At 36.3% G+C, this 13,660-nt stretch overlaps 1 protein-coding gene across 3 annotated transcripts in view; it reads right to left on the reverse strand.

Moving 5' to 3' along the window:
• Positions 1-12,801, reverse strand: part of tp53bp1 (tumor protein p53 binding protein, 1) — a 22,317-nt gene extending 9,516 nt beyond the window's left edge. For 2 of the 3 annotated variants that reach the window (XM_051899345.1, XM_051899343.1), the window contains exons 1-17: positions 10,922-11,079; positions 9,729-9,934; positions 9,559-9,640; positions 9,391-9,472; positions 9,207-9,268; positions 8,642-8,758; positions 8,500-8,554; positions 8,052-8,212; positions 7,826-7,952; positions 6,849-6,937; positions 6,568-6,767; positions 4,890-6,186; positions 4,669-4,785; positions 4,320-4,520; positions 3,103-3,169; positions 2,780-2,863; positions 29-320 (exon numbers count right to left, since the gene is read on the reverse strand). In XM_051899345.1, coding sequence (XP_051755305.1) covers positions 29-320; positions 2,780-2,863; positions 3,103-3,169; positions 4,320-4,520; positions 4,669-4,785; positions 4,890-6,186; positions 6,568-6,767; positions 6,849-6,937; positions 7,826-7,952; positions 8,052-8,212; positions 8,500-8,554; positions 8,642-8,758; positions 9,207-9,268; positions 9,391-9,472; positions 9,559-9,640; positions 9,729-9,908 — 3,213 coding nt within the window. In that variant the 5' untranslated portion in view covers positions 9,909-9,934; positions 10,922-11,079. Of the gene's footprint in view, positions 1-28; positions 321-2,779; positions 2,864-3,102; positions 3,170-4,319; positions 4,521-4,668; positions 4,786-4,889; positions 6,187-6,567; positions 6,768-6,848; positions 6,938-7,825; positions 7,953-8,051; positions 8,213-8,499; positions 8,555-8,641; positions 8,759-9,206; positions 9,269-9,390; positions 9,473-9,558; positions 9,641-9,728; positions 9,935-10,921; positions 11,080-12,641 lie in introns of those variants that run through there. The other variant, XM_051899344.1, reaches the window with a different exon arrangement.
• Between the last annotated feature and the right edge of the window lie 859 nt (positions 12,802-13,660).

Raw genomic sequence — 13,660 nt, forward strand, 5'->3', positions numbered from 1 at the left:
ATCCTAAAATAACCAACCACATTCTTACTTTTCTGGGTGGGCTTGTAGTCGAGCTGATATCCACACTAGTTTGCTGTGACACGGCTCTCTGTCGGACGGGTGTTCGAGGTCTGTCAGAAGTGCTGAGGACCTCTTGTTCTCTGGCAGGGGAGGACAAAGAACTGACCAAAGGTTCAGAGTTTGCTCCTGTACCACCAGGATGCAGAGATATAGCTTCTGTGACTCGGCCGGAGGTTCTGCTGCCCGCTGTCTCTTTTGGGCAGTTGGGAGACAGTCCTGAGTCATTAGTGTTGGTGGGACTGAATGGTTGGCTCGGCTGCCTGTTGGAGAAGTGGAAAGAAAAGCAAGTAAAGGCAGGAGTTTAAACAGAGTAAATTTGTTTAGTACAGTGCACATGACTTTAATCATTTTAATGTTTCACTTAGAGATAGAAAAGAACAATATATTGACTTCTGAAGTCACTTGCACATAATAATATGGCTGCTGAATTTGGGGACAAAAACATAATTGTGATTTTTCCTGATAAAAAAAGCTTGCTGAGCTTGTTTAAGGGCTGCACAATTTGACCAACACTTGTGTGATTATATATCAATATGACTATAAAATAATAATTTATAATTATTATTAAATAATAATAATTATTGTTATTATTATTATTACTAAATAAAAACCAAGCCACTTTGAGACACTAAAAATGGTGGATCATGAGCTCCTTGCATGTAAAAGAACACAGTGCTGCACTTCACTCTGAAACACGCAGCGCATATATTTAATTAAATTGTAGCCTTTGCAATTTAAAGGCCATATCGTGATTTCAGTTTTATTTTGATCATTCATGCAGGCCTACACAATAATGTAATGACAATGTTTAAATCAACTGATGGTTTCTTAACAATAATCTTAGATGACCAGATGAACAGCTTAAAGAACGCAGGCCAAAGACAAAGGACAAAACAAACAAAAAACTCCCAACCTTGAGCTGTGGAAATGGGTCATGCTCTGTTGTACGGCTCTATACAGCCCTGACCAGGGAGGAGAGGCATTATCAAACCTACTTTAAGTTTCTAAAGATATCAAACACCAAGGGAACTCTATTTATAACCTCAAGAAAAAAAAGAATTCAAGGTCAGTTGTGCCAAAGACTATTATTATGCAGAGTCTAGTGACTTGAGAAAGGGCTTTATGCTTACACTGTTTATTAGCACTCATACCCCTCCAACAGCAGCACTGATCACCTTATGAACATCTGAGCAACAAATATATATTGATTACACTTTCACTACTGATAATTTTCATTAGTCAGATACAAATATTATATTGAATTAATATTATGTGCGTCACAATGTAACAGTAGGCCTAATATTTTGACTGATAAAGGGCTGCAAACTCATCAATGGTGACAAATACACAGAGAAAAATGGGAGAAAATGTTTTAAATATAAGCCTTAAAATGATGATTTACTGTCAACTTTAGCATGAGGCTACAGGAAAAACCCACCCTAGATTCTATACATCTACATTATGTAGCTCAATATGACTATATGTTATTATTATTATATTACTATAATACTACTACTGTACTGTAAAATAAATGTAGCATTTAATATTTATTTATAGAATTAATATTTTATAGAAAAACAGTTCAACAGTTCAAATTCAAAATACAAATTTTCTTTTTCTTTCTTAAACTTTCTTTTCTTACAAGTGTTCTTTTTTTCTTATTTTTAACTATTAAACCACAGGCCTTTAATTTTGGAGGAGAACCAAGATATGCTTAAAGCTTCTTTTTAGATATTTGCTTTACATGCTCATTTGTAGTTACTTTAAGGGATTTTTATTACCTTGTATGTCCAAAACTGTATTTTTTCACAAAAAAACAACAACAACATATTGTTGCAACATTTTACCAAAATCAAGATTGAATACATTTGGTCAAAACCTCATGTTATAAAAGATGAAGTGCTATGCAGGCTCTATTTAAGACAATATTGGCTGATTAGATGGCAATACTGAGCTGAACTGCAACCTGTTTGCCCTCTCTCTCTTCACCGGTCCCACATCTCAGACCTCACATACATAAAATATTACCCTTTATTGTCAGTTTTTAAAGTACAGAGTAAAGTAAGCACTGTACAGTACTTACTGAAACATCCCCCACCCCCCTTATAAAAACACATTCTCATTGGATCTGTGCAAATCCCATAGGGGACTTACTTTGATCTCAAAAAGGTGAGTTGTCACTGAAAGGTGAGGAGTTTGCATCTATGAGGAACACAGTGCTGCGCTTCACCCTCTTTTTTTTGACAACACAAAAGCCGTGGTTCTCATTTCATTCCCTGTGACTCATCACAGACCCCCACTCCCAATTTTAAATCATCTATTTTACAATATGTATTGACGCACCATGCCTTAAATTCACATTGAGTACCACAACATTATAATTAACAGGGCTTTCTACATGGCACAAAACATGCATTAGGGATTAATAACAACAACATCCTGATGTTATTATATACGTTGTCAGTATCTCAGTACGCTCAGTGGTCAGATGTCACTCGCACAGTGCATCAAAATAATTTTTATATTCGCGCACACACTAATTTTCAGTCACAAGTGCTCATTGTAGAGCCTTGTGAGAACATATAATTCAAGATAGCTGGCAATCCAGCATGACTCTACTTGGAAATTGGACTGCATAAACAAATATACTTTTATCTCCAATGAACAGGAAGAGGTGATTTAAAAGTGACATTATTGTCATTTCAGAGTAGTGCAGTACCTGAGGGGAGGATCACTGGACTCTGCATCATCCTCTACCTGGACCTGCCTGTGGGCCTCCCGAACACGACTAAACACAGAAGAACTGAATGACAGAAAAAAAAAACAGGGAAATATGTCACATCATGTCCCAACAATGAACACTAAAATCTGCAGTTTTGTCCAGTATTTAAATGAAATGAAGCCCAGTGTTGAGATATTATTAAGGATCTGTACTGCAAATTGTTAAAAAGAGTAAGGCAGTGAATCAGCAGCAGTGAGTGACAGCCGAAAAATGAATCCATCCCACTGATAAGCTTCTGCATAGCAACCACTGCAGGTTACCTGGTTACAGCCATGGCAACAGTGGTAGCCTTGGAGACAGATCCTTCCTCATCTGTTAATGGTGGTTCTGGGGAAGCATTAAAATCAAGCTTAATGGGTTAAGCGGTAGGACACTTGAAAACAGTACAAGTATTTACTGACTTATACTACATTAAAAATACCTTAGAAATTATTACATCTGAAGAGTATATAAATAATAATTACAAAAGCTTAATGTAAAAAAATCAATTGTATTTTATTGTAATATATTGTATAATTAAAAATATTAAAAAGAAAAAAAGAAAAGAATTAATAAAAGATTATATATTATAACAAAATAACATTTATATATTAATATTTATATTTGTTAATTATTTAAAATAGTTATATACTGTTTAGATGTAACGAATAAATTCTGTTTTAACCAAAATATATAATTAAACACATTTTATATTATAATAAATAGAATTTTTGTCTTATTATACTATATTTTATATTATATTATTAAAATAAGTCATTAAAATATAGAATATAAATTAAATATGATACAAATATAAAACAATATAATTAAAATTCATAACTGTAATTAAATAATTATATTATTTACTGACTTTACACTACATTAAAAATACCTTAGAATTAATTACATCTGAAGAGTAGTAGTCAACATTTGAAGTGGATCAAAACCTTTCATCAAAGTTGTCCCAAAACCTTCTTCTTAGGACAACTTAGTTCTTAGGACAACTTTGATTAACTTTTTTGATCCACTTCAAATGTTGACTACTGTATATATATATATATTTTAATTAAAAAAATAAAAAAAATAAATGAAATAACAAAAATAAAGATTATACATTATAATAAAATATAATTTAATTGTATTATATTTAATAATATTAATAATAATATTTATAATATTATTAAATATATATTTGTATTTAATTATTTAAAACAGTTATATACTGTTCAGATGTTATGAATAAATTCTGTTTTAAACAACAGAAACCAACATATATATTTAAATACATACGCAAATGATTTTTAATATATATGATTTTTGTCTTATTATACTATAATTTATATTGTTATATTATTAAAATAAGTATAAATTAAATATAATAAAACTATAAAACAATATAATTAAAATTCATAACTGTAATAAAATAATTATAATAATGTGTTTTTGGTGTGAGAATATGAGTGAAAATGAAACAACAACAACAAAAAATGGCTTTTACTCTGCAGGCTGAAATGTTCTGAGCCCGAGCTGCCCTCTTCCACTGGGGTCACCAATTTCATCCTGAGACTCAGTTTCCCATCTTGCTCCACCGAGGCTGGCTCTTCACCCTCTCTACTCTCCTCTACGGAAATCTCACTGGTTGCCATTGTCGTCTCCCTGGTAACGTCGGCCTCTGACGGCTCTGAGAACGAGGTCATCTCTGCAAAACATCACAAGGGCATGAAGAAAACGAAAACACAACAAGAACACAAATGTTAAGAGGGAGGGGTGTGCAGCATCAGCTCAGCATACTGATATTCAAACACATCTATCCAAATGTTATGCAACGAAAAGAAAGGGACACCCACCAATAGGAGTGCTGTGCCTTGGTGTCTTTTTCAGCTGACTAATCTGTGGAGGAGTTGCACTCACTGCTGGGCGGATCAGCTCGCCATCTTTGGGCAATGTAAAGTGAAACGGAAGCTCTGGACAGGAAAGAACGGAAAAGAAAACAGCTAGTTGGATTTACTGAAGACGGGTTACATAATCAGCAGGGATAATAGATCATTTGTTTGCAGTTTAATCCCACCTCCAGAGCTGTCACTCAGACTTTTGTTGGAGACATTGTCAGAGTTCACTTTGTTCTGTCCTGAATCACTGGGCTGTGTGCTCTGGGGCTTAGTTCTCTCAAGCTGTAAAGGTGAAACCTCAGTTGATCCCAGTGGCTGAGACCCTGAGATCTTTACCACGGCCTCATGTTTGTCCTGCATGGAGCCTCTCACAGGTTGAGAGGAGCTTATGAATGGCTGTGACCTCCTATCCTTTACTTTCTCCTGAGAGACCCTCTGGCTCTCTTCTAGCACCATGACGCTGAAGCTCTCCTCTTTGCTGGAGGAGTGGTGATCTCTGCTGGGTACACACTGAGACGTTTCCTTCTTCTCCTCCCCATTCTCCTCCTCCATGGGTTCTGGAGAAAGCACCTGACTCTCAGACAAAGCCAGGTTGACTTTAGTGGCATCACCCTTTACAGTACTCTGGATCTCATCTTCATCCATCTGTTCCTCCTCTTCAGCATTTTTAACACTGTCTGTAGTAACACTGTGGCTGTGTGTCATGGGTTGACTGAGTCTCTGGCTTTGAACAGCACATTCTTTTTCATTCTCTGTGTTCTTTTGGGACGACACAGTCAAGACAGACTGAGACTGAGACTGCTGGGGGACAGGAACAGGGGTTGCAGGTCTGTCAGCTGATGGTGAGACTTGAGAACAGCCAGAGACTGTGGTTTTATTTGTCTGTGGTGGATTAGGGGTGTCTGAAACACAGTCTGCACCAACAGAAAGCTGGGACGGAGTCGCAAGTGGAGTAGCACTTATATTCTGGTTCCCTATATTAACAGCCTGTGAGAGCTTTTGAGAGGGGTTACAGTCTTCTGCTTTTTCAGGTAAAGCACTTGTACATTTTGAGTCAGGCACCTTGGAAAGACTTTGAGAATTTGATGTTTTACCGGGATCAGAATCCATAGCATTCTTGCTTGCAGTTTGGGAATGGTGTTTAGGGCTTGAGCTACTCTTGTCAGCATCAACAGTTCCTTCCTCTCCCTCGATCTGTGTGGCTTGGCTATCATCCTCCACCATGAACAACTGTGTCTTCTGAGTAAAACTGCTGTTTTCACTGCTGAGTTCCAACTGACAGCCCACAGTACCCTCAGAGGGTTGTGAAAAGCTGCCTGAAGCTGCCTTTTTTAGCTGCTCCGCTGGACCGCTCTGCTTGGGCGATGCTGACTCGGTTGCTGATGGGCTGTTTTGGTGAGACAACTTCCTCTTTGAGCTCTCAGTCCCTTGACTATTGTTTCCAGGCTCAAGACTTGGAGTGGAAATAAACACATCCTACATTGAGAGAACATGGAAAGTACATTGTAAACAAAGTAATGTGCAAGAGATATTTAATTAAAACTTTATGAACTGAACACAAAGGTAAGGTGCGCTCATATTAGTGAAATTTCGGCAAAATAGGTCCATTGACTATAAAAGCTTAGATGTGTAAAGCACAGTTCACACAGAAGAAACTTTCAAACCAAAGGTGGTCAACCTGGAAAATCCACATGACCAACTTGAACCCGTTGTGAAACCTGCGTGGGGAAATCGTTTGCACTCACAGAGAAATTCCCAATTGTGTGGATTCCTACTGAAATGTCTGGATTTTTCCCGCAAATTAGCCAAACAACGGTTAATGTGACCGCACCTTTACTCTGAATAATTGATGCCTACATGTGAGAATTCAGGCTGGCTGGGGACAGAGAGGCTTTTCTCCAGAACAAATCCAGGGGTATTCTGGGACACTGGAGTGGAGGCTGTGGGTTGTGGTTTGGGGCAGGGGTCCATGTCCATCGGCTCCTCCTCTCTCCCTTGTGGCTGGTCCTCAGGGGGGGCTGATGTGTCCATTGGGGATTCAGCAGCTTCATTATAATCTAAAAGGAACAGGAATTAAGAATGCATTTAAAAAACCATTTACACCACATAAGCCTTATCTGTATGTGAAACACACTTACTCTGTTCTTTTTCTGTGGGTGAATTTGGGACAATATAAGGTGTTTGGCTTAAATTGTCCTGAGTGGCAGCCACAAAGTCAACAGATTGCCTAAAATTATGAAGGAAAATGGACAATTACTACATGCCATAATTAACATTTTTCACTGTACATAGAGAAAATTCTTATCTGTACACCCTTAACAGTGAGGACATTATAATGTTTTAATTTGTGGGTGAACTATTGCTTTAAGTAAAACAGTCAAGTGAGATTATGTAGCATATATGCTATGTCAGATATTAGAATATCATGTCATTATTTAAAGGATTAGTTCACTTCATAATTAAAATTTCCTGATAATTTACTCACCCCCATGTCATCCAAGATGTTTATGTCTTTCTTTCTTCAATCAAAAAGAAATTAAGATTTTTGAGGAAAACATTCCAGGATTTTACTCCATATAATGGACTTTACTGGGGTACAATAGGTTAAAGGTCCAAATTGCAGTTTAAATGCAGCTTCAAATGGCTCTACACAATCCCAGCCAAGGAATAAGGGTCTTGTCTGGCAAAACAATTGGTCATTTTTTAAAAAATAAATTAAAAAATAAATAAAAATGTATATACTTTTTAACCACAAATGCTCGTCTCGCACTAGCTTTGTGATGCGCAACGCATTACGTCATCACACTGGAAAGGTCATGCATGACGTAGGCAGAAGTACCAATTTGGACCTTCAACCCGTTGTACCACAGTGAAGTCCACTATATGGAGAAACATCCTGGAATGTTTTCCTCAAAAACCTTAAATTTTTTTTTGACTGAAGAAAGAAAGAAATAAACATCTTGGATGACATGGGGGCGAGTAAATTATCAGGAAATTTTAATTCTGAAGAGAACTAATCCTTTAATATTCTTTAAATAGCACAGATTCTTAATTTTACCCTCCAACCAAAAAAAAAAAAAAGTATCAATAAATCATTCTAAGAATAACCACTTACTGTGAAAGACTCTCCTGTACAAGTGTCCCCTGTCCAGACAGATGAAGCAAGCGAAGACTCTGTGCAGGTGTGGATGTTGCCAAGTGTTCTTTGTCAAGCTCTGAAACACTGCTGTCTGCCTTGGTGCCTGTTATAGTGAACACGATTCAATAACAATAAACAAAAACCAAAATTAGTCAAGAACACATAATGAAAACAAAAAGTGGCATAATTTGAGTCTACACACCATTTCTTTCCTTTTCAAACATGTCATCCTGAGAGGAAACAAGTACATCCTCTTCATCTTCTTGACTGTCCGGTAACTGAGAGTGCAGTATAGCCTGAATACTGAGCTTTCTGCTTTCCCCGTCCTGAGGCTTCGAAGAACAGCTTGAACTGACCTCTGACCTACAATATCATCAGGAAAATTAGAAATGTCAAACTGAAAAAACTGGGCAAATGATCAATTATGACAAAAACTTCCCTTGGTATTTCCCAGACTGCTTACAACTTTCTCAGACTTAGTGAAAGCTAATTTAAAGCCTCCGATTCAGCAATGCATTAATGCACACAACGGACAAGTGTTGATACTTTTTACAATTAGATAATCATGAAAGCCGTAATCATAATCTTGCTTTTGTTTTCAATTCATTGTGCAGCACTATTGCTTTAAAAAAAAAAAAAAAAACTCTTGCCCTGCAGAATTTCCATCCTGATTGGATGATGTCCTTTCTGAACTCTTCAATCCACCTGACAAAGAAAATTAAAAGAAACCCATTAAAAAAAAATTAACTAAACGGCAGCAGATCAAGTGGTTGCAGCAAAATGTAAACATACATTGGCTGGCTGGCTTTTGGCTGGCTTTTTGACTTGCAGGAGCTCCATCCCGCTCATCTTCCTCAAAGACACCCTGGCTCTCCGACAGCTCCAAAAGACCGAGCTGAGACATCTCCTCTGCCATCAGATCAACACAATCATTCATTTATTCAGCCAAGCATTTTATTAGTAAAGCACTGTATTGGAAGGAGCATACACTGAAGTTAATGGCCATGGTGACACTACCTGATACACGCTAAAACCAAAACTATTAAAATAACGTAATTGAAATAAAATATAAATATTAGTTTAAAAAAACTTTAAAAAAATTAAAATTAGAAATTTTGCTTTGGCAACAAACTGTAATAAGTTTACTTTTAAGTTTAAAATTACTAAAACTATAACTGAAATAGAAATATTTTAAACTAATAAAAATGACAAAATCACATGACAAAAATACACAAAAAAAAAAAAGCTAATTAAAGTGAAATCTGAGAATATTAAAATAAATTAATATAAATAAATATAATAGTATACAAATAATACTAAGATAACACTGACATGCATATACTGTTTAACATCTTACCATATGTTTCTGTACAGTGTGTGGTGGAGTTGGCCTCAGACTCCATGTGCTCTTTAACACTTCTGCACAAACAAAGATAGCAGATAAAACAAAAATTAAAGATTTTTAGAATGTAATATTTCTCTCTGCTTGAAAATGTAAAAGGCGTCAAGGCAGCTTGACATCAGCCTCATATTCCTAGTACCTTTTTGAAATAGGAAGAGAGCAAACTTCAAAAACTTGACTATGCTCTGTAGCTGCTGAACCCAGGTTAGACTGCAAATTGTCTGAAACAAATCGAAAACCCTTTTATCAGTATGAATTGTAAACAAATAATAAGTGAATGTTTTGGTCCATGAAGTAAATTACTTACCTGGGTGGGCTGAATTGTCGCTCTTATCAATTTGAATGTCAGTTTGTAAACAATGACTTTTAGCAGGGGAAGAAATCAGCTCCTGCAAAGACATGGTGACTCACAATAAACTTTCAGAGTTTTTAGGAAAATAAAGAACTTAGATCACACCATAGCCTGTGATGCCTCACCAACACTGGGCTTTGTGAAGTGGGCTGCAGGTTAGAGAGGCGACGGGCGAGAAGGGCACAGTAGCTGGTGTCAGGGTCGTCCTCCAAGGCTACACTGTCAGGCTGGGAGTCCTCAACTATGAGGCAGGGGTTTTCTGTCTGAGGAAAACTTGAATCAAGATCACTCTCACCAGGATCCATAAGGATGGGACAGGGTTAGCAGATGTCTACATACAAAGAGATTAAAGAAGAGGATTAAAACAAAGAGATGACTTCCAGTTAAACCGACTGATATATGTAAATACATGATTTCATAATGTAAACTAGATAGGGTCATGTGTTTGGCAGGGGTGTTTGTTTAGATGTACTTCCATATTTATACTTTGTAAAGCACCCTGTACCAATGCTAAAACAGCTGTATAACCTTTATTGTTATTAATAGTAGCAACTCAACTTTTAGCAAGACAAAAGTTGGTAATGTGCTTTTTTTTTTTTTTTTTTAATGATTTTGTGACATTAAAAAAAAGCAGAAAGACAAAAAATATGCTACTCTATGTCAAAATATTTAGTAATTTAGTACTATCCTGATTTCCTTCAAATCTTGCTCTCTTTTTTGTAATTGTGCCTGGTCATGTGATGTAAACATGGCGGCGCCCATAAGGGGGCGGGTCGCTCCACGTAGAATAAAACAGCTTCTCCTTGGTCTGTGTGCATGGAGTCATCTCATGAGAGTGTACGGTACTTTGATGTTATTTCCAAAGTATTGTTCAGTTCTGTGTGCAAAACACGATTAGCAAAAAAAAAAAAAAAAAAAAGTCTGCGCATTTAAGGTGTTTTAGTTGTTTACTGTAGAATACTTTGGTGTGTCTTGGACGCTTACCAAGTTATTTTACATAAAAGCACAATTTAATTTATAGAAATTAATATCTTTAATGATTTCCTGCCTGCTGACGCACAAAACGTCGACAGTAAAATTCCAAAAGTAAAGTCCATGCAAACAATTCCAAGAGTACAATCAATGCAAAAACTAAAGAAACACCAGAAAACGCAGAAACGATTTGCTAAACCTCAAAGACACACGTGTATTAATTACACAAAAAGCCTTTCCACAGCTTTATCTCGGAGCTGCATGTACCAAGGAAGCATTGCAGCTATAGTCAGAAAAGAAATCAGCCCTTCCTGTAAAACACAGCGGAAGAAAATTGTGATCTTACTTGCTGGATCCCTGGTAGATGTTAATCCATCTCAGTGGACGCGCAACATTTTACAGGGAATATACAGAACTTCTGTACACTTTCACAGCCTAACCTTAGCGAAAGCTTTTCCTTCGCGGTAAAAACCCTGCAGGAATACTCGCCGTTGATTGGCTGCAATAGTTCTTGTCTCAACCGAACAGCAAGAAAACCTGTTTTGATTGGCTGAGAGAGAAGCTTGAGGCGGGGCTTTGTAGTCAGACTACAGATAAGAGTTGGAACTGCGCAGATGTTTAAAGGCCGCAGTGGATCTTTGTGTTTTATTTACCAGTGCCCAGCTGCAAAATCCTTACTTTAAAAAATGTACTTATAACTGTAAGGTTATTATTTAAAAGGAGTTTCTTAACTTAAGGGGCTTGTTGCAACTTGCTGTAGTCATTCATACGACCGCTATTGATTCATCGCAAGATACTACATCAAAACAAGACCACTAAAGCAGAGTCCCAATAAAACAAATATATCAACATATGACCTACAAGAACTTAATCAGTGGCAATATAGTTGAAAAATTGCGTCATTATTGTTTGATCTGAGACATCAGCTTTGAGATTTAAGCTAATATTATTATTGCATTGCCAATAATATGTAGCCTATATTAATAAATGAAACAAACTCAGGTAAATAACATGGGAGCTGGTTCTTTAGCTATCTTTAGGTCTGTGAAAAACATCTATTTTTTTAAAGATCATTGAAAAAATGGGTGCCATTGTTACCCTCACGTTTTAAAAATAACTTTCAATGAATTGATTATCTTTTAATAGGCCTATGTCACTAGTGACATATAGGCATAGTAAAAAATAATAAATTCATATTATGTATTTTTAAATACATCAACAAAATCCAGAAGCCTAACTTTTTTCATCATGAAGTTGTCTTTTCTAGTCTGTTCTCATGTTTTTTTTTTTATCAATTGCTTCTTGCTTTATTAGCCAATTTGCTTTTTTGTTTGCTTTAAATCAAAAAACAACATAGGCTATAAAAACTAGCTACATACTATTTTCATATAAGTTATGAACTATATGATAGCAATATCTGAAGTCAAACTAAGAAGCACCTTAATTTCACTAAATTGAGCACAAGGATTAAACTGCAAAACTGTCATAACTACATTCCAGCATATCTTAAAATGTATTGTTTTAGTTTGTGATGGCATAATAAGCAAAGTGTTTGTCTGACAGCGTTTAAATCGCCACCAGTTCATAGAATGACCACTGATCTATATAATATTTACATTGATCAGTGAGAATGACCCATAAACCTGTTTCAGTTGTGTGTTGATCATGTGTTGTGTTGCATCGCATCATGCATTTCATTGGTTTAGCGGCTGCAAACACATGAGATGACATAATGTCGATACCAGTGATTGATGGCTGCTTACTACAGTTTTAGTGACATTTTCGAAATAATATTTTTAGCTACGTAGGCTATCCCCCAAACACCACATTTCTTATCAAGCACATGACAGCTAACGTTTCCCTGTCGTCTCGAGCTCGAAGGCATCGGGTAATACACACAACGACGCGTTAGCCTGTCGACACTGGGAACCATTGTTATATTGCACTAACAACGCCTTTATAACAGCTTATTAAATCACTTCGTCCACCAGTCAGAAAGCATCGCGCTGGAAACACAAAATGCAAGTCACAGCGATGGCGACAGCTTACAAAAATGAGCCCATTACCTGAGAAACTGATCCTGTGCTAAACCGCAGGCTTGTCTGTTTCTGGAAGAAAGCAGGAAGAAAGGAAAGGTTGTGCGAGTCGATTATCTCTATGAAGATGATGGGGTGTGTGTGGGATACATCATGGGTGTCACTTGACGGTGCCTTGGCATCTTTTGATATGCGCGCGCATGGTAATTATTAGGAACTAACATATTTCAAAAAGCAGAGCCAAACGATAGTGATTTTATTTATGTAAACGTGTCTGTTAGATTTTCAATTTACCTTTGAAAGGTTATCAAAAATGAAACACTAACAATAGTACTATTACATATTATGGATAAAACTTTTTTTTTACATGTAAAACAGTAAATGTTAAGAAAGGATACGGGAAAAATGAATTTGTTTTTAGCAGACACTAACAAACAACGTTACAGCACACACAGGTCACATTACTGGCAATTACCATGTAGATGAGAATACACAAACCATGCTCAGTTTACCCTGTAGAACAAATGCAATGATCATCTACAAAAGATGACAATAAGGGTCAATAATAGTCAACGCAAACAGGCATGGGGTGTATCTGTGAGTGAAGAGATAGGCCATGTGTAAAAGCGGACACACATTAGGACCACCAATGAGGAGCAAAGATGAAGAAGTTGTTAAATCTGGTCACTGTATACTATAATTCTTCAGTAAAAAAGTGGGAGAATATATAAGTATATATCTATACTACTACATTTATCTCTATCCCAACAACCAAAGAAGCACTGCCAAGACAAGTGCTTCAAACTTAAATACTTGAGACTGAAATTAAAATATGACACTGAAGGAGCCATGCCTCAATCGATAGTAAATATCAAGAGCATTCCATAAAAATTATCAGTATGAATTTGATAAGAAAACAATACATTTTTTCAAAAAATTTAAAAGTTATTGATAACTTTAAGTTGATAATTTAAAGTTATCAACACTCTAAAAAATAACTATAAAAAAAACGAAACAAATTTACACAGTAAAACAGTAAAACACCATTG

This window comes from Ctenopharyngodon idella, chromosome 7, assembly GCF_019924925.1.
Source record: "Ctenopharyngodon idella isolate HZGC_01 chromosome 7, HZGC01, whole genome shotgun sequence".
Lineage (NCBI taxonomy): Eukaryota > Metazoa > Chordata > Actinopteri > Cypriniformes > Xenocyprididae > Ctenopharyngodon > Ctenopharyngodon idella.